General features: G+C 65.5%; 1 protein-coding gene across 1 annotated transcript in view; it reads right to left on the minus strand.

The window, feature by feature from the left end:
• Nucleotides 1–3190: 3190 nt before the first annotated feature.
• ELFN1 (extracellular leucine rich repeat and fibronectin type III domain containing 1) overlaps nucleotides 3191–20671 on the minus strand; it is a 61280-nt gene continuing 43799 nt past the window's right edge. The window contains exon 3 of the mRNA XM_070362308.1: nucleotides 3191–6072. Within this exon, the coding sequence (XP_070218409.1) occupies nucleotides 3422–5839 (2418 nt within the window). The 5' untranslated portion in view covers nucleotides 5840–6072 and the 3' untranslated portion in view covers nucleotides 3191–3421. The remainder of the gene's footprint in view (nucleotides 6073–20671) is intronic.

A 20671-nucleotide genomic window follows, 5' to 3' on the forward strand; every position in this document is an offset into this window, starting at 1 on the left:
TCGGGGGACAGGTTTGTCTGTGTCTCCAGGATGTCTGGTACACAGTCGGCGCTCTGTAACTGCACACGATGAGCCAGGACCACGGTCTTGGGCTTTCTGCTCGCTGTGCCGTGAGCCCTGGAGGGAGGGCACGCTGGGCTTGGCCCTGCGTTCGGCCCGTTCTCAGACGGTTCTAGTTCTCCCGGCCCTCCGCCCCTGTGGATGGGCTGGCCTGTGTGCACTGACTCTGAGTCCGGCCACGTGACTCACTCTGAGCGCCGGAGGCGTGCCATCTTGGCTGTCACCAGGGCTAGCTTGTGGAGGATGAGCGTTGTGCGGAGCAGAGCTCAGTCCCCCTAGAACTCCCCACCGTCCCCACCAGCCTCCCCAGTCACGGGGCCAGGCTGACCCAGATCAGCCCGTTGCATGAGCAACTGCGAGTGTGCTGGTGGCTGGTTACACGGCTTGGTTGGGCCGGCCGGTGACGGACGTAACCTCTGCGTCTAAGCTCTGGGGGCCGAGTGCGGTGAGGAGGGGCAGCCCCCCGACACGCCGGGAGCACGGGGCTTTCTGGGGTCTCTGGTCACAAGCAGCATGACCCCGTCTCTCACACCGACAGGAGCTGCCCTGGGGGCAGCCGGCGCCAGTGCCAGACCTGGACAGGACCCCTCAGGCGGCTGCTGTCTCTGCACCCCAAGCCTGCAGGCTGCTGGCCTCTGTCCAGCCTGAGGCCTCCACCTTCCTTCCCCACCATGGCGGCCCCTTTCCAGACCAGACACCTGCTCTTCCAGAAACCCTTCCAGAGTCTTCCCAGGCAGAAGTATTCACCCTCCTCTGGGCCGCCTGGACCCTTGCCACCCAGAGCTGGGTCACCTGCCAGCTTTAAGTGAGCCCCTCTGGAGGGGCAGTGGGGAAGAAGGTCAGGTCCCCTGCTGGGCTCCAGCAGGGCGCACACAGGCGGCGCTCAGTAAGTGCGTGTATCGTGTGTGCCTGCCTTTGAGCAGGGCCGCAGTGACGTCTGGCTGTGCCCTGGGACTGGGCCAGGGTCGGACAGCTGGAGCCGCATCTGTCAGCCTGCGGCATTCCCGGGAGGGCCTGTGCTCTGACAGGTGTCCACTCGGGGTGCACCCCCCACTCCCGCATCTCTCCAGGTGCTCGCCCCTCCCCAGGGATTCCTGCTCAGGGGGTGCTCCCGGGGCCGACGTGTCCCCCCGGCCTGACCCATCCGGCCAGCTGCCCTCTCCCCAGGGCAGGCACCTCTGCTGTGGCCGCTGTTGTCTGATGCCCTGTAAACAGCCAGCGTTCTCTCTGCAGCGGCAGCAGGGAGATGCCTAGTCCTGCCTCTGACCAGGACGGGCACCCCTCACTGTGTGACCTTGGACAAGGCCCCCCAGCCCTGCCAGCCGGGGGCCGGCCCCCATCCCTACCCCCCTCCCTGCCCCGGCCACTCTGGGCACAGCCTCGTGGTCTCCAGCCCACTCACGTCTCTGGGTTCCTTGAGCTGTCCTCCTGGACCCCATGACAGGGCGAGGAGCTGCCCAGAGCCAGGGAGCCCGGGGCCCATCTGGTCAAGCAGGGTGGGGCGGCGTCCTCAGAGGGGGCTCAGTCGGAGGGGCTTGCCGAGGGGGCCGTGAGGAGGCCCCATGGGCAGGACCTCGTGGGGTCACCTGGGTGCAGAGGCCAGGATGGACAGACAAGCCCTGTCCCAGCGCTGGGCCCTGAGCGAGCCACGGACTGCTGCAGGGTCTGCAAGGTGCCCCGAGGGAGACACGGAGGAGGGGAGTGAGTGTCCTGTCCCGGGGGTGTGCGAGCAGTGTGGCCGACCAAGACTGCTCCCCGCCCCCGCTCCTTGCCTGGCGTCTCCAAGGCTCCCACCGCCTCGGTGCTCAGGCGTCTGTGTCAGAAAGAGTGAGTGGGTCCGCCCTGGACGCGGGGGCAGGGCAGGCCCAGGAAGAGGGCCAGGCCCAGACCACTGCAGGGAAAGGAGGCCGGAAGGGTCAGCACCCCGCAGAGGGGTCAGCTGTCCCTGGGGGCTCCACCCCCAACATGGACCGAGGATGGGGGGGTGGGCGCAGGGCCCCCCCACGTGGCCAGCTGTACACAAGGCTCCCAGACGGCGTCTTGTGCTCCAAGCCTTGCTCTGCTGGAGGCACCTGTGACCTTGGCAGCAGGCAACCCTGGAGCCAACTACCTCGATGGACCTGGTGCCAGCTGGAGGTTGGGGTCCAGGCTTCTGCAGAGACTTTGAAGAGTCTGGTGTTCATAAACGCACTCACACCTCTCCCACCAGATTTGGGGCCATGGCTGGAGGGCTGAGGCAGGACTGCAGGGCCAAGGGGCCAGCTTGGGGGCCCCAGGGGCCTGTGGTATCTGGATCTCAGGGCTCACGCCCTGCAGCTGGGTCTCCAGCGGTTGGAGGGGCCCCAGCCCTCCCCAGCTCACCCTACTCCCACTGAACCCTGCCAGCCACATGCAGGGTGAGGTACATACCTACCCACCCTGTGTCCAGCTCCCTCAACCCTTTCTGCCCCGTCCACACCGCCTCTCAAAGCCACTCCCCAGCCCAGGGTTGGCTTCCCCGTCTCCCAAGGGCCTCAACCTGCCCCAAACCCAAGGTCACTCACACCACACATCTTGCCCCAAGTCCCAGAGGAAAAACCACTGCAAACAAGCATTGGGGTTTTTTTCTTTTGCAGAATTATTTTTTTTTAGTAGACATAGTCTTTTTTTTTTTTCCTTTCTCATTTTACAGCAAACATTGCAAATATAGAAATATTTCTCTATACAATAGGACGACAGTGTATAGTGGGGGCAGGGCTGGAAGGCACACTCCCGGCCCCCGCCACCCCTGGCCGTCTGCAGGCACAGCCCTCCCTGCCCCCAAGGTCCCGGGAGCTCCGGGACCCTCCCGGAGACCACCTGGCCGCCTGCGTTTGCTCTGGCCCTCTCTGGTGGCAGCGACGAAGAGACGGACTAAACAGAATCCACAGAAAGCCACGGACAGAGGAGTCGTGCGGGGACCAGGTGGCCACACCCCCCACATAGAGCGTTTTACGTCTTTTTAAGAGAACTTTAAAAAAAAAAGGAAGAGAAGGCAGAGAAGAATCAAAAGATAATGAAAAAATCCCCTCCCCCGCCCCCCATCCCTAAGACACAGTTTTCGAAGTCCCTTGTGTGTGTGTGTGTGTGCGCACGCGTGTGTGTGGACGGGCCCCTCACACCAGCGAGAATGTCTCGGCAGGTGCACACGCTCAGCCACGCGCCCCTCCCGTCCGGCCTGCCGGTGCCCCCTCCCCACTTTGCCCGCAAAGCCCAGGGCTTCAGCAGTTGTGGGGGGTGTGTGTGCGCGCGCACGCGCGTGCACCGTGAGTCTCTGTGCGTGTGTGCGCGTGCGCCGTGAGTCTCTGGGTTAGCTGCAGTGCCCTCTGGCCGCGCGGCCGGCTCAGGACTTGTGCTGCGCAGACACGCCCTTCCAGTAGTCCAGGATGTCGTGCAGGTCCTCGTCCTTGGCGAACTGCACCTTCCGGCGCAGCGCGTGGCCGGCCGCCACGCACTCCCCGGCGTCCCGGTGCCGCGGGCGGCTCAGTCTGAAGCGGGCCCAGAGGCTGCGGGAGGCGCGGCAGGCGTACTCGGGGCTGGAGGCGTAGCTCAGGTGGCGGTACTGCGGCGAGAGCGGCGCGTAGGCCAGGTCGCGGGGCCGCGGCCGCGTCAGCGGCTCCAGGATGGAGGCCTTGCGGCCGCCCAGGCTCTCGGGGGGCGCGGGCGGCTCCACAGGGTGGGGCCCGGGGTACGAGTGCCGGTGCTCCCCGTACTGCCGGCCCTTCTCGGGCTCGGCCCGCAGCACGGCTGCCGCGGGCGTCACCGTGAGGATGGCCTCCGCCGCGGGCGAGCCCTTCTCGATGTACTTGGCCTCGTGCAGCGCAGGGGGCTCGGCGCGGTAGGGCCGCGGGCTGCGGGCGGAGCCGCTGGACGAGGAGCTGGCCCGCGGGGCCCCGGGGGCGGCCTCCAGGCTGTGGTGCCGCTGCAGGCCGCAGGCGTCCTGGTAGGCGGGCGCCAGGAAGCCGCGCTTGCCGGCCAGCGGCTCGGCCGTGGACACGGCGCCCGGCTTGCTGCCCTGGAAGGAGGTGGCCTCGGCCTTGAGGGCGTCGATGCAGTTGTTGATGATCTGGTTGACCTTGTCCACCTCCTTGGCGATGGTGGAGATCTCAGCCACCGAGCTCTGGCTGTCGGGGCCCGGCCGGCCCTGCTCCCCCTCCCTGCGTTCTGCCTGCTCTGCCGCACGCACCTCCATGTAGCCGCCCTTGCTGCCCTTGGGTGTCCCGCTGCCCTCCGCCAGCTGGTACTGCTCCACCTCCCCGGGGGCGGCGGGCAGGTATGGGATGCGGGTCACTGCCTCGGGGCCCAGCAGCGGGCCCTGGGACAGCGGGGCCAGGCCTGGCGCCTCCAGCTCGGGCCCGTACTTGAGCTCGATGATGGTCTTCTTGAGGCTGCCGGCCGCTGCCGCCGCCTGCTTCTGCTTGCCCTCCCGCCGCCGCCGCCGCCGCAGGCAGTAGTAGACGGCGCCCAGCACCACCACCATGCCGAAGAGGCAGCCCAGGACGGTCATGATGTAGTGGGTGGCCGTGGAGGGGCTGGGCACGGGGCCCGGCGGGCTGGGCGGCTGCGGCAGGCAGATGGTGAGGCAGGTGTGGTTGTGGTGCAGGCCCGAGCTGCTGGACACCACACAATAGGTGTAGTTGGTGAGCGCGTACAGGTTGGTCAGGCGGATCTCCTCCTGGGCCCGGGTCAGCCTGGACACGGTGGACGACTTGCTGTTGTTGAAGTGCTCCAGCGTGTACATGCGGGTGAAGGGGCTGGGCAGCTGCACCGTGATGGTGGCCGAGTTCTGCGTCAGCTGCTTGACCTTGATGAGCGGGCGGGCCTCGGCCTGCGGGGCCAGCGTGGGCAGGGCCACCAGCGGCGTGGTGCCGTCACCGGAGAAGCACTCGTCCTCAGCACAGGGGGCCTCGCTGGGCTCCGCGGGCGGCACGGGGGGTGGCGGCGGCGAGCGGCCGGGCGGGGGGCGGCCGGGCGCCGGGCGGGTCTCCGCCGCATACGGGCCGTCAGTGCACACAGACTGCAGCTTGCCCAGGATGCTGCGCTGGCCGTGGCGGCCCTGGCCCAGCAGGAAGTAGCCAGAGTAGAGCGGCGGAGACTCGCACTGCACGCGGTCGTGGGCCTGCGTGGCGTTGGCGAAGGCCGCCAGCCAGCGCAGGAAGCCCAGCAGCTCGCAGGAGCAGTAGAAGGGGTTGCTGTAGAGTTCACACACCGAGAGCCGCGCCAGGCCCGCGAAGGTGGCGCTGTGCAGACGCTGGATGCGGTTCATGGACAGGTCCACGTTGACGATGTTGGGGCACTCCCAGAAGGCGCCGGGCGCCACCGCCTCAATGAGGTTAGCCTGCAGGTACAGGTACTCGAGCTTGCCCAGGCCGCGCAGCACGCCCTCCGTCAGGTTGCGCAGCCGGTTGTAGCCGAGCTGCAGTACCTGCAGGTTGAACTGGCCCGAGAAGGCGCCGTCCTCGATGTAGCCGATCTCGTTCTTGGTGAGGTTCAGGTACGTGAGGTTGCCGAAGCGGCTCAGCGCCGCGTACTGCACGCTGCGGATGCGGTTCTCGTTGAGCCGCAGGTCCACGATGGTGCTGTTGATCTGCTGCGGGATGGCCTCGTAGGGCGGCTGGTTCTGGCTGCAGATGGCCAGCCACACGAAGCCCTTGTCGCCCTCGATGAGCCAGCAGTCACCACGCACCAGCCCGCCCGCGTGCAGCAGGGCGGCCGCCACACACACCCACACCCACGGCGCCTCCCACCCGCACCCAGCCATCAGGACCCGCCTGCGGGGGCTGCCCGCTCAGCCTGCCCAGGGCGCGGGGTGGGGGCCTGGGCGGTGGGGTGCGCGGGAGGGGAGGACGCCCGTCTGCTCAGGACCGTCCCAGGCACATGGCCACGCGGCCCACGTGCTGCGAGGGGAGCACCTCCCTCACGGCTGGCGGCCTCGCTCCGTCCGCCCGTGTCCGGCCGGGGCCTCGGCCTGCTTCCCCATCAGTCCAGCCGATCCTGCGGGAGACGAAAGGGGAGATGGGTCAGCAGGCCTCCCCGATGGGCACAGGTCCGGTGCAGGCCTGCACCCAGCCCGTGGGATGTGGAGGCACATCCGGGGTGTCACTGATGAGGAAGGGGAGCTGGCAGGCTCAGCGGGCAGTTCTCTGACCGGAGGCAGGCGTCCACCGCCGCCTTGACTCATGGGAATCCAGCGCCGAGCCAGATAGGTGGGCACGCCAGGGTCAAGGCTGCCGTCACTCAGCCAGGGGTGATGGGGTGACAGGTGCCCCGCTATGCACCTTAGGTGGGGCAGCTCTGAGCCCCACCCCGGGGCCTGAGCTGGGGCGGAGGGAAGCCCTCCTGAGCTCCTCTCAAGGGAGGTGAGGACGCTGCCCTCCGGGTCTGCTTCCTCCAACGAGCTGTGGACCCTGAGGCTGTCACCACCGAGTTGGGTCCCGGCAGTAAGGACTGGGAGGATGGTGTCCCCCGGCTCAGCTGAGGACACTGCTGTGGCCCCGACTCCTCCCCCCGACCCCACCCAGCCCTGGGTCTTGGCTGTGAACGAGCACCTTGCTGTCTGCTCCCCCCAAACCCTGAGCTTCTCTAGAGCAGGGACCCCAATCACACACTCAACCCCCGCCCCACGGAGCCCGCGTGTGCGCGGAGATGTGGCCAGATGGCCGCTGGGTGGGTCCTGCTCCCCAGGACCCCACGGCCGTCTGCGGGACTCTCCCCTCTGCCCCTCGTATTTCTCCCGCAGGACGGAAGGATGGGGGTGTGTTTGCTTGTTACTGTTTGGATTTACAGCGGCCTCTGTAACCGCTCTGTGGCCTGGCAGGCAGCCAGCTGACTGTATTTCACGGATATTGACGTTTGCAACTAGTCTGCACTGAGGCGGTTTAAATTAGGAGAAAAAAATAATGATGTGCAATGGATTTCTCTCTCTTCAGAAACTTCATCAAGAACAGTTCTGACCTCACTCCTGAGGAAGAGCCTTTCTGATTTAAAGCAAGGGGAAGGGTCAGCAGGGGTGGGTGGGAGAAGGTCCTGGCTTGGCCCAGTGCTGCCGTGCGACCGCCAGGAAAGCTCAGGCCCTCTCTGGGCCGGACCAGAAGCGGAGAGGGTAGGCCTGGGGCTCGCTCGGACCCCTCCCCTTGGGGAGCACCCCGGGGGTCCCCATGTGGTCGTCTCCTGACATGAAATCTACACCCCCTGGGGCATCCTGGGGCGATTGCCACCACCCGGCACCCCCCACACACACACACCTGCCCCATCGTCCTGGTGCTGAGACTGGGGTCGCTCTACTGCCCAGAGTGGGCAGGCAGCTGGGCCTGTGCCCCCGGCTGCAAGCCATCGGGCAGCAGGTGGATGGGAGCACCAGGCGTGTGCGGAGCCCAGCTAGGAGGCGCAGCCTGGTCATAATCACTTTTAATCTCTTGCTCAAAATAACCCAAAGTCAAGTTAAGGAGGATTACAGGCCTAAAGAACCCTTATCTCAGCGCGTGGGGTGATGGGCTGCCCAGCCTTTGCCGCCCCCACACCTGGCACACCTAGGTGTGCAGTGGCTGTGTGTGTGCACGCACACACACGCTGGGACCTGTGTGTGCATGGGCCTGTGTACCTGGGCCTGTGTACCTGGAGGTGGATGCAGCCTCGCCCCAGCACCCAAGGGCGTGCCGGCAGCTGGTATCCAGCCAGGCAGGGCACCGCGCCTCCCACCTGGGTGTGAATCTAGGGACTGTGCTCGTTTGGCGCCTGGAGGTGCTTCTAGGGATCAGCCTCGCCCCGCGGGCATCCCCTCCCTGAGGCCTGTGAGACAAGGAGGCGTGGCTGGGTCCTGCCCACCGACTGGTCCGGCCCAACGGGCTCCACTGGGTCAGCCCACCCTCAGCCCGTGAGCTCCCCTGCCCCCAGAGCCTGGGCTGAGCAGGAGCCAGGCTGGGGAGATGACACCTCGATGACAGTGTGGGTGTCACAGAGGTCCCCTCGCGGTGTGCAAGAGCTGCCTCTGCCCCCATGACCATGGCCTCCAAGGGCCCCCGAGGGCTGCACGCCTCACCTTGGGGCAGCGGGGGGTGGGTGGAGGTGACGGGGGAGAGGGCTGCGGTCAAGGTCGCCCATGAGAGGCCGGACAGCAGGTGCCTCATCCCCGGGGGGGCCCCTCGGGCACCGTGTGCAGCATCACCCTGAACCCCAGGCTGCAGGGCGGGCCAGGACCCCAACCCCAAGGACTGGGGACCTCGGGAACAGCTGGCCGATGACCTAGGAAGGTTCAGAGAGTTCCCCCAAGCCGCCCCCACCGCCCCTCGGGCTCCCAGTCCCCCTTGTTCATCCACATACCCCCTTACCAACCCCAAGCTGTCCTCCCGCCTGCTCACCCCTCGCCCTCTCCGGGGTCCCTGCGTCCCCGCCCCGCCGCACCTGGCGTGGGCCCCCGCCACCCACAGTGCCCGCAGACCACGCCGCTGCGGACGGGCCACACATGCGCTGCCCGGCCAGATGACCCGCTCTTGGATGGGGCAGGGCGCTGGCAACACAGCTGGGCAGTGACGGCGTTGGGCACAATTCTAGAACCTTCCTCGGGGAGACAGCAGGACTGGACAGCCTCAGGCCTTACCCCCTTCCCTGCCTTCCTCCCCAGGGCTGTCAGCGGTTCCATCCGTCCCCGACTATCTGGGCAGCATCAGCACCCCCATCCCAGGCTGCCTGCTGCTCCAAGGGGCGCCTTCCTGTGCATTCAGGTCTCAGCCCCTGCGGTGGTCTCCCCACCCTGACCCCTCACTGTCCCCGCGTATCCCCACAGTGGTCCCCCCGCGTGTCCCTGCAGTGGTCTCTCTGCCTGCCCCCGCGGTGGTCTGTCCACCCCCCAGCAGCCACAGTGTTCTCTCCATGTGCCTGACCCGCTGCCCTCACTGCCCTGGGCCCCAGACTCAGACACAGCTGCTCCCCTTCAAGCTCAGACTCCCGATGGGGCGCGTCCTGCCCTCCACACTCCTCACGCAGAAACCAAGTTCTGTCCTCAAGTCCCCCCATCCAGGCCGCACGTGCCCAAGCCCGAGACAGCAGTGCCCATGCGGCTCCCAGCCGTGATGCTTGCTTCCTGCCACACCCACTGGGTACTGCCCAGGCCCAGCCAGCCCCTTCCCTTGCTGGGATGAAGCCCACTGCCCCACCCACACTCTACCTGCCAACAGCCCGGGGATGGGGAGAGCCTCATGGGACCATGCCATCCACACCCCAAAGGACAACCATCCTTCCCCACGGGGAGCAAGACCCAGGCCCCCCACACAGACCTGCCAGGGCCTGCCCAGCACCCTCTGCCCTCCAGCTGCCCCCGCACGGCCGTTCCGCCCAAGGGCGCATCCTGCTGCTCATGAGAAGAGACCCCTCCTCTTCAGGCGGGGGGATCGCAGGCCAGAGGCCTCCCCTCTGAACAAGCTCTTTTGTCCATCACCCTCCTCCCTCTCTGCCCATCACCATCTCCTGACGGGCTCCTTGTCCTCTTGGTTCATTTTCTAGACAAAGGTCCTCTGCCTGCTGGGATGTGAACTCCAGAGGGAAGCGTCCAGTCCACGCCATGACGCCCCAGGCCCCGAGCAGTGCCCAACGCATGGGAGCCGCCAGGCTGGACAGCGGTGGGCACACCTGCTCCATTTCCTCATTTGAGACGGGGAGGAGTGCCCAGCTCACAAGCACCAGCTGCTTTGGTTTCATGGGGCCAGCGGGAAGTGCCCCTACGCCCAAGGGCCACCCTGGCCTGAGTCCTGGCAAGACCAGGGTGCGTGACGTGCCCATCCTGTGCCCAGGGAGACGCAGCCCCCAGGCACGAGTGCTTTCACAGCCATTGGGTCCGCAGGCCACCCGGCGGTCCTGCAGGTGAGGGGACGGCACAGCCACCACGCCGTCCGGGCCCCCCAAAGCCCCCTCAGCTGCCGTCTCGACACCAGCCCTGTCCCCGAGGAGGGGCCCAACGGGGATGGTGAGCGTGAGCCCCGCGTCACATTCGCTCCGTCACGTCAGTGCTAGCCTGGGTTGCTGCTAATGAAGTGAAGAAATACGGTGGTTCCAGGCTTTTAAACTTCTTACGACTGGATTTGCATAATCACAGGCGCCGTGCGGGGACAGAAGCACCTGTTTATAAGCCACAGGGCGCGGATGAGGGCCAGGCTGGCCGAGGAGCCCGCCGACCGAGAAGGGGGGACTCGGCGCCTCCAGAGGGCCGCGCGGGCTGAGGGCGAGGCGCAGGGAGTCATGTACCCACCACCTCCTGCCGTGCCCAGTTCTGCCAACAGATCACATTAACAGCTAACATTTGCCAGGCTCTGCAGCCTAGCGCTGCCACAGAGTCTGTGAGTCGTGGGGGGCACCTAAGGGCAGTGGGGGCCACAAGGCAGATGGCGTGACCTGGACCAGCCACGTGGCCTGCCCACAAGAAAGCGCGGAGCCAGCTGGGACCGCAGGTTCCCAGGCCGGGACGGGCACACCGGCCATGCCGTGCTCCGGCTCTGTGACCATGGGCTGCTCACCCAACCTCTCTGAGCCTGCTACCTCCTCAGTCAAACGTAACAGGGAGGCCAACGTGACCGGAGGCTCCCCACGCAGGGTGCTCTGTACGCCCTGGTCTCCTCTGCAGCTGCCCTCCTTGCGGACAGGGAGGAACCCTGGGAAGCACTCCAGTGGGCCGGCCCCCCCGTGTGCCCACGGGGGGCGGTCTCAGCTCAGCACCCACCCAGAGCCTGCCCTCGTCCGCCCCCTGCCTCCCTGAGTCCCCATGGAGGCTGCCATGGGCTACCACAGCGGGCAGCCTGGCAGCGCTGACATAGCAGGGCTGGAGCCTCAGACCTGGCCACGGGGTTGGGGCTGGTGAGCCCCAGACCTTGGCTGGTGGCGGCCTCGTCCTCTGGGAGGCATGAGGGGGAGGGATCACCCCGCCTTCCATCCTCAGGGATGGAGCCGGCGAGAGCCAGGCGCAGAGGCGCTGGGTGCCTGACCCGCCTGGCGTGCCCTCCTACTTCCTTAGGATCCTGCACATATCGAGTGCCTACTGTATACCAGCCCGCTTCTCCCATCTCCGGGGAGGCAGGTGTCAGCGTTATACAACTGGATGGAGGGGAAGTGGGCTCAGGGCAGGAAAGGCGGTGGCACGGGGTCAGACCTCCCAGAGCAAGGGCGGGAGCTTAGCTCACACCCGCCGCTGTGTTAAGAGTCCCCGGGGGACGAGGTGGGGGGAGGCGCCTGAGCAGCAGGAGGTGGGGGTGCTGGAGTCCTGCCCACCCCCTGCCCACTCCAGCACCCCCCAGGCCCTCGCTCAAGCTGCTCTGGAGTTAATTAGGGACCCGAACATCTCATGGTCTGTTATGCTTCCACCGGGCATCTTTTTAAATTAAAAAACATGATGTGCGGCATCGTTGGAGGGAGAAATCACTTTGCAATGGTTTCCTGCTCGGCGCTGGCAGGACATAGGTGAGGGTAGCTGGCTGGCCTCCGGGGAGGGGGCTGACTTGAGACCCTCTCCAGGAACACGGGCGTGGCCTGTGCTGTGGACGCGCATCCCCGACACCAGGGGAGGGGTGGGGGTGTCTGCCGGGCCCTGTTCCCCTCACAGCCCCAGGGCCCTGGCACCAGGAAGCTGTCTTCGGTCGGGCCCGAATCTCTCGTGCTGAGGGCTGGTCAGTCCAGCCTGGACGCTGAGATCGTCCCTTCTGCTCCTGCTGGTGGACCCTCAACCAGGGGCCCTCCCAACACCCTGACCTCTGAGCCTGGCCTGGCAGGGGGCAGGGATGGCACTCAGGCCGTGGGGAGGGGCCAGGGCCCCCTGCGCTCCCCGTTCACGCGGCCGCATTCTGCACACGCAGGTCCTGCCTCACCTTGCCGGGCTGCGATCGTTCATCAGAGCATACTTGCTGGCCACGGTTAATGGTATTAAAGATTTGGGGCACAGTTTTGGAGCAGAGGTTATAAATGAACAGTTAGCCCTCAAATGCTAAATTAGTATGGGGAATAAACACCGGGCAAAGTCGGTCTAAGGAGTACGTGCAGCGTCGCAGTCAGGACATGTGTGCAGAGCTCAGGCTGGCCTCGGTGGCCACCACGCGCAGACACGGGCCAGGGCCAGGCCCCCACGGTGCTCTCGGCAGCGGGGGGTGCCCATGAGGGAATCGGGAGCTGCTCACGCCACCTGGTGACCCAGGCTGCTCCCGGGGAACAGGCGGCCGGGCATCTGAGGACGCGTGTCCCTGCGCCTGCGACCTGCGCCATCGAGTCCCCAAGAGGCCGTGTCCTTCCAGGAGACTCCCAGCCATCAGCTGCCCTGTACACGCCAAGAAAGCCCCCAGACGTGTCAGCCCCGCGCTCTGAGGGTCCACCAGCCCCGCCGGGTCTGAGCTTAGAAACCAAACCTGGAAGCTGCCTGGTCTCATCACACCCGCAGCTGCGGCTTCCAGGGGGGGCGCCGCCCACAGCCGGGCCTGGGCCAAGGCACATGCTCGTGTGTCACCCCAGACACACTCGTGTTCACGTGCGTGCATCACCAGAGACACACAGCACGGCTCTCGCTTGGGCAGCTCCGCCCGTAGGGACCGCAGACCCTCCTGAGACCAGACACCCGCCCGTCTGAGCATCCCTACATCTGCATCCGTCCCTGCAACTTGCCTCCAGCAGAACAGACGCGTCGGGCACAGAGGAGGGTCAGACCTCACCCAGCCCACCCCAGGCAGGCACAGTGGGGTCGTCAGGACTCTGCCCCCAGCCCAGGGGGTGGCCACTGAAGCCTGGCCCCCTGCCCCACCCTCCGCACCCTTCCTGTGACCTACAAGGCGGTGGCCAACTCGCATTTCTCACACATCTCCAAGATGCTCCCTCCCCAGCCAAGTGTCAGGCTGGGGCCGGGGTCTCCCCTGGGTAATCCCCAAAGCTGCTGGGGCTTCCCCACCATGACCCCACCCGTCAGATCCCAGGCAGAAAGCCCGTGGCCGGCTGGGCCGGGTCCCTCTGCACGGCGCAGAGCGGGACGTGCCCTGAGCCCGTGGCAGCCCCCACCACCAGAGGACACCCTGCTCGGTCCCCTGGGACGCGTCCTCGTGGGGCCCCTCTTAGGAAGTGAGCTGTCCCAGGCTCACCCTTTGCGGTGGCCTCTGGGGACTCTTCTGTTCCGGATCACACACACACCCCACCCCACCCCTCCCCCGTTTAAATCACTTTCTCCGCTGGTCAGAACGGCCATCATCAAAGTCCACGATTGACAGGCGGGGGGGAAGGGGCCCCGCCTGCGCGGTGGGTGAGAGTGTGGACGGGGAGCAGTCGCCATGGAGAGCAGTCTGGAGGCTCTTCAGGAGACTAAACCCAGAACCAGCAGGCAGCCCCGCTCCCGGGCGTGCATCTCGGTTCCCTGCAGCACTGTTACAACCGGAGAGACGCGGAGCCAGCTGGACAGCCGTCCAAGAGGCATGGACAGAGACGGGGCGCACGGCCACCACGGGAAGCAGGAGACGCGCCCCGTGCAGCATCACGGTCGGACCTAGAGGCTGCCCTGCCGGAAGGACAGACGCCGTGCGACAGCTCCCACCTGTGGACTCGAGACACGACGCAAGCGAACACACGCAGGAACAGACGCACAGCATGCAGGGGATTGTGGTGCCGAGGCGGGGGGGGCGGGGAGGCACAGTAGGGGCCTGGGGTGAGCGGATGCGAGCTACACCCAGAGCGCCGCGGTCCACGACCTTTGTGGCACGGCGACCGGTTTCGTGGGGGACAGTCTTCCACGGACGGGGCGGGGGTGGTGGCGATGGTTCCGGCGGCAACGCGAGCAGCAGAGGAAGCTTCACAGGCTTGTGTGCTCAGCCCCTGCTGTGTGGCCTGTTCCTAACGGGCAGCCCCGGGCCGGGGACCTGATACACAGGACGGACAAACGCAAGGTGCTCCTGTGCAGCACAGGGACGAGTCCACGCCCTGTGACAGACCACAACGGAAAGGAAGATACAAATGCACACACATGTGTAAGCGAGGCCCTGCTCTACGGCAGAGGCCACAAACGCGGCTCGTGTCAGCCAGGCTGCGGCGAAAAATCACTCACTGTCCGTCAGGAGCTTCCACACGCAGGGCAGAATCCTGTGCACATTCTTCGAGGTGAACCTAGTAGAACCATCTCATCCCGCCCTTCTGAACCACCACCAAGGTGTGGGCGGGGCTGCACGGCACCCATGCGTTAACTCTGGCAGAGCCTCCAGGTCGCTGCTGCTGTTTCCCCCGGCCTCTCAGGAACGCTGTACAGAGCTCTTCATGACCACCCTACTTTCCTCTCGTAAACGTGCTCCTAGGAATTCGTGGAGGGTGGCTTTGTTGCCACTGTGACTGGGGACTGTTTACTTCATTCTGTTATCCAACCAGAGGCGCTGGTATGGAAGAGAATTATTGATCCGTGCGCGTCCGCGTCCTGCTCAGCCCAGCACCTCCACCGAGTTCTCACATTATTTTTTCACTTGGTTCTCTTGGGTTTCTAAGCTCTCAAATCACATTGTCTGCAAATAATGTCAGTTCTTTCTTATATCCCATTTAATTCTGTTTCGTGTCTTATTGCTACATCCAGAATATCTGGACAATGATAAAGGGCACACTGCTGGGGACTTTTTAATAAGTTTCCGAGTTGGAATCAAGACTCTCAATCACCTAGAGTGACGCTGGCTGCTGAACTGAGACGCCGACGCTTCCGTGATGAGAAAGTCTCTCTCTGGCTCTCTCTAGCCGTTACTTTAAAACACTGGCGCTGGATTTTACCACAGGCTTTTGTCATTTATTGCCATGGCATCGTGACTTACCTGCCCACACCATGTGTCACATTAATGGCCCTCTCCACTATTAAGCCATCTTTGAATTCTTTCGATAAGTCCTACATAATCATGGCAGAGTCTCTGCCTAATATTCTGTGGAATTGAGTTTGCCTGTGACTTACTGAGGATTATTGATCTACTATTCATGGGCGAGATCACTGTGGGGCTTCTTTCCTGGGCCATCTTCACACTTTGCGGTCTGGGGCCCTTCTCACTCCCGGCCTCCTGGTTCTGTGAGCTCAGGTCTGCCCTGGAGAGCCATGCAGACAAGTCCCACAGGCCAGTCTGCAAGGCGCACGGCCGTCTCATCACAGGAAGCATCGCCCCTACCATCTTCTGTGCATTCCGGGTTTACAGGAGTCGGGTCGGCTCAGGGCGGGCGAGCAGCAGGGAGATCTCAGCTGGGAAAGCTCAGGACGGGCGCCTCGCTCAGGGGAGTCCTGCCCCTGCCTCCAGGGGCCCAGGGCAGAGCAGGGAGGGCTGCCCAGGGGCCTGGGAGGGAGACCCAGCCCCGCGCTGAGGTCGGGGTCACACCCTAGCAGGCCTCTGCGTCATCCGTGCGGATGGACAGATGTCACATGAGCCCAGAGACACCAGCGAGCAGACGGCACTAGCCCTCTCAGCCTGCCCCGAGACTGCGGGGAAATCGCACTTCACAGGGGAGGCGAGGCCGCGGCCATCACAGCAGACAGTGTTCCCAGACCTCCCCTGCGCTGGGAGCTGACCACCCCGGCCCCAGGGGGTCTCTCTCGGCACCCCTGAGGCAGAGGGCCCGATTCTGCTCTGACGACAGCACCGGTGGAAGGAAGCCGCGTCCGTCCCGGGCACGGCCTTCAGCCAGCCCGGCAGGGACGCGTCCAGTCCGGGGAAGAGCCGCCAGCCGACCACAGCGGCTCCCGGCACCACATGCGGAGAAGCTCGGGATCGAGGCGAGTGGCGTCTGGTGTGAGGGTCTGCGGCAGACACAGCTGCCCCTCTGCCCCCGGCCAAGTCTGTCAGCCCCCTAACACAGCAAGCATCCCCACAGCTGAAGGCCAAGATGGGACTGGTCTGGGAGACACTGCTGGTCCCCGAGATGCTTGGGCAGGTGCAGGGGTCTCCCGTTCCCACCCACGCTTGGTGCCCTGAGGTGAGCCTGTCCCCCCGACATGGGGCTGGGGGTGGAGACAACGGAGGCCAGGATGCCTGGCACCTGGGTCGGGCTCTGCCTCTCCAGCTCGTGGTCCAGAGAAGGACTGGGCAGAGGGGTGCTGCTTCCTGCCGACGGCCGAGTGTGGGGAGGACTGAGCACAGACCCCCGCCATGGACAGGGTGCAGAGAATGTCCACCCACGGCCCTCTCAAGTCGGGGGAGCTGAGAGTCAGGACACGCTGACACGGCCAGAGCCTCCAGCCAGGAGGAGCCAGGGAGGGGGCTGGGGTCAGCAAGCTCAGCGAGCAGGTGAACGGAAACCGCCGTCGGGCTGTGGAGCCTGGGCAGCCCACGGCTGCCCCGAGAGGCCTTTGGTCACTGCTGGAAGGTCCCAAAAAGGCACAGGGAAGACAGTCCAGTTACCTGGCCTTGAGCCTAAGGAGATCCCCTCACCAGAATAAAAGGCCTTGTCCCCATCATCTCCACTACTGCAGGGAGGAAGACCAAGGCTGCACGCCTTGGCCACTGAGGTGGAGGGGACACCCTGGCGGGCAGCCCTGGAGACTCCCCGCTCCGTTGCGGGGACGGACCTCTTCTGCAGTTGCCCGCTCACTGATTCAGGACCTCACAGGCGCAGGACCCGGCTGCGGTCCTCAGGTCAGAGTCTGCGAACAACGCAGGCAACAGGGTTGCAGCCCTGAGCTGCCCTCGGACCCCCTTTCTATCACTTGGTGCTGCGTGCGCCCATGCCGAGCTGCACTCACACAGGCCCCAGAGGTGGGGGGCAGCCGCCACAACGGGGGACGCAGATTGGGGCTCCGCAGCCCCCCAGGGCGTCACGAGGGGCTCATACAGAGCAAGCGGAAGCCTGCAGGAGGGTCGTCAGCACAGAACGTGGAGGACTTGGCTGCACATGCAGGCAGGCAGGCTGGGTCCTGGGGGTGACGGCGCGCGGCATGAACACGCTCAGGGCCCCTGACCCGCACGCTGAGATGGTGACTTCACGTTCTGCGTATTCTACGCCCGTAGAATCTCAGGAAGGGAGATGGACGGGGGCAGGGCCGAGAGGGCTGCACGGGGGCTGTGGCCTCGGGGGTGGGGGTGGCGGGGCGCCGGAACGCCCTCTGCCCCGTCCAGGGCGCCCCGGACACAGGAGGGAATTGGGTTACTTTCACTCTGGAGAGGAGCCCTCGCAGTTACTCAGGATATATCATTCTTCATACCTTGGGCGGCATTAAATATTTCATAATTAGTGAAATATTTATTACAGATTTCTTAAATATTTGAGACAGCTTAAATATTTTACAACAGATTTTAAAGTGTTTTGAAAAGGAATGGACCGCTGCGCGAGACTCAGCCCCTGTCACCTGAGGAGTGCACGGACTGGTGGGGGTCGGCGCGGGCACTCAGGCTGGAGCAGCAGTCTCCAGACCGGGAAACCCAGCAGAGCCACTCGTGAGCTTCAGCCACGCAGACCAGCGCCCCTGGCCCAGCACCGGACTCTGGTCCCCACTCGGGAGGTCATGCGAGGGTCCCCTGGGTTCACGGGGCGCTGTCTGGCCCGTGCGTTGTTTTCCAGGCCCCAAGGACCAGGCCAGTCTCAAGTCAGGACAAAAGGCGGTCGGCTTCACGGCCATTGAGTCAGGGGCGACGTACCAGCCCTGAGCTTGATCCCTGGAGCTCAGCCACCGGCGCCTGATGCAAGGGCTCCCCCTGCCCAGCGCAGGGGCTCAGGACCCTGGGGAGGCGAGGCTGCAGGGCCGGCTGGAGCCCGAGCCTCCCCACCACTCATCCGGGGCTGCCGGCGTCACGGGCTTCACGACCCCCAGCGGACGAGCCACGCTGCTGCCCAGGGCGCAGGGGCAGGTGCCCCTCGGAGGCCCGCGTCCACCCGGGGTCTCTCCGGCCAGGCCCGGCCTCGCCAGGCGCTGCGTCAACGTGTGCGGGTTGCACCTGACCGCCCGGGTAGGTGCGTAGCGCTCCCAGCGGCGGCTCCCGGGAGAGGCCGCGTCCTCACTTCAGGGCCGATGGCACTGACACCCCAGCCTCTCCCCTCACCTGGTCGACAGAGCAAAGCCCCTACTAGGCAGCCTGCAGGGAGGCGGGGCGCACGGGCGAACCATACAGGAGGTGCCCTCCCAGCCACCCTGAGGGTTCATTCTGAGAGAGCCTCCCGGCTCTGGCCTCCTCTGAGGCTCAGAGAGGGCAAGGAATTTTCCCCGGGTCACACAGCAAGGTCACGGCAGAACCGGGAAAAGGGCCTGGCCGTCCTGGCCCTCTCCCGGGGGCTCCCTGGGCCCCCACCCAGGACGTCTGGCCGTGTCACAGCCTCAGGGCCAGGAGTCCAGGCCGAAGTCGAGAGAGGGGTCAGACGTGGAGCCGGCTCCCTTCCGCCTGCACCTCCTGGCCAAATGGGGTGAGCAGAAGGGCTGAGTGCTCGGGCTCTGCAGACGGGCTGCCGCTCGCCAGACAAGGGCCCTGCGCAAGCCGCGGAATCTCTGCGTCACTGCCTCCTTGTCAGGAAGCCAGCAGCTGCCCCCCAGGGCTGGGAAAACCAGTTACAGTCCCGCTCCTCACGGCTCCCGGCGTCTGGCATCACAAGCCCCTAAACACAGCAGCACGATGACGGGCCTTGTTCTGAGAAAAAACAGGCACCGCAAGAGCAGGCGGCCGGGCTGGGAGCCGGACCCAGCGGACGGCGTGGGCTGCCCACTGGACCGTCTGGGCGCATGGGGTCCGAGTCCGAGCCAAGCGCCAGCATCCAGTCGTCTGTCCTTCAGATAGTAAGGAAAGGATGCCCCGGTTCACAAAACACAGAGAAACCCTGACAGCCGGCTCTGTGAGAGGGAGGCCCAAGTACCGAGAAGGGGAGCAGGCCCGCGGGGAGGGGACCCAGCTCAGGAAGGGAGAGGTGGTCTCGGGGCCCACAATGCCAGAGCAGGAGGGGCTGCAGGGGTCTCCGGATCCACGCCCGGCACACTGCTGGCCCACGAGGCCAGGCAGAGGGCGGTCTGGTCCCCAGCCGCCCCCGGCGGAGGCCCTGAGCGTGGCTGCCCAGCCCGCCCCCACCTGTGACCTCAGGGCACTCTCTACACCTGAAGCTGGTCTGGGGTTGGGCCAGCTGTCCCTCACCTAAGGCTGGGTGGACCTTGAGGGGAGCTGGAGGAATTAAACTGGGCCCAGGCTGGAGATTTGGGACCCTGGCTGGTGCCCACCTCCTGCTCCCAGCGGAGAGGGTGGGTGGTGGTCCCAGGCCGCGGCCCAGTGAGGGCTTCCTCGTGAGGAGAGGAAGTGGGGAGGAGACAAGTCCTGGGACAGCTCCAGGCCAGGGCCAGGGCGGGGGTGCTGGGAAGGAGGAGCCGGGCAGGGCATGGGGTGAGCAGGCCTCTGGGGCGAGGTTGCAGGCGCCGCCTGACCCCGGGGTCTGCTCCACCCCCATCTGAGTGCTCACCAACACCCCGCCCCCCGCCCTGCTCCATTTAAGAATAGCTCTCTGGGCCCCGCAGTGTCTTCAGTTTTCAGGTTAAGGGCAGGGCTCCGAGCTCTGCTCCACTCGGTGTGCACGGCCACCCAGCCAACTGAGCTTCCCACCCAGGGGCCCCGGTGACTCAGCTCCTGACCCTCAGTGGGGACCATGGCTCCCACCCTTCCTGCCCACGTCACAGACAAATGGCGAGCAAGCCCCCCGCCCCACCATGGGCCAGATGCTGGGCCAACTGGGATGCAGACCGAGGCAGGGAAGACAGAACTCCTACCAGCCTGAGCGAGACGGGACTGTGAGCGCTGCAGGGAGCCCACAGTGGAGGCTCAGTCCACGGTCCAGGCCTCGGCCAGTGGCCTCAGGGGTTGAGGAGACAGTCTGCCCCTGCAGAGGCCTGGGTGGGTGGAAGGGAGAGAGGGGCATGGCCTGTGAGGATGTACAGAGGCCCGGAGGTGGGAAGGGGATGGCATACGGTGAGAGGACCCATCGGGGCAGACCTGCTGGGAGCTGTGATCAGACCAGGGGCGCTGGGGAGCCAAGGAAGGGTCAGAAGGGAGGAGGCATGACCACCCTGGCTGCGGATGGAGGAGGAACTACTGCTGGGAACAGAGGGAGCTGCAGCGGCCATGGAAAGAGGGAGGGCGGCGCCCTGGAAACGGAGTGGGAGACTCGGACGAGCCCCGGAAGAAACGCACACCCGTGCGCAGGGGGCGCGGACACTCACAGCAGCGCTGCCCATACAGGCCCCGACTGGACGCACCCGGTGCCCAGCGATGAGAGAACAGCAACAGGGCGGGCGGGCCCCGAGGAGCCAACAGCGTGATGCGGTCACACACACGGGGCTGAGCAGCGAGCCATTCCCACGAAATCACAAATGCAGAAGGCGAGTGGTTGCCCTTGGGGTGGTGACTGGGAAGGGACATGAGGCGAGCCTCAGGGGGCAGCGATGCCCTTGATCTGGGTCCTGGGGACACGACTGTGTCTGGTTCATGAAAGTTTATGGAGCTAAACATACTCCTAACACCTGAACTTCTGTGTCACACTCCAATGAGAGACTCGAGCGCAAGAGGAAGGGGGGCAGGAGAGGTCAGACCAACCTTGCCTGGTGGCTTACGGGACGACGGGGGACCAGGGGCAGCAAGCGGCGGCCGCTCAGTGCAGTCGGAGCTGCACCCCG

The sequence above is a fragment of the Bos mutus genome, chromosome 25 (assembly GCF_027580195.1).
Source record: "Bos mutus isolate GX-2022 chromosome 25, NWIPB_WYAK_1.1, whole genome shotgun sequence".
Taxonomy (NCBI): Eukaryota; Metazoa; Chordata; class Mammalia; order Artiodactyla; family Bovidae; genus Bos; species Bos mutus.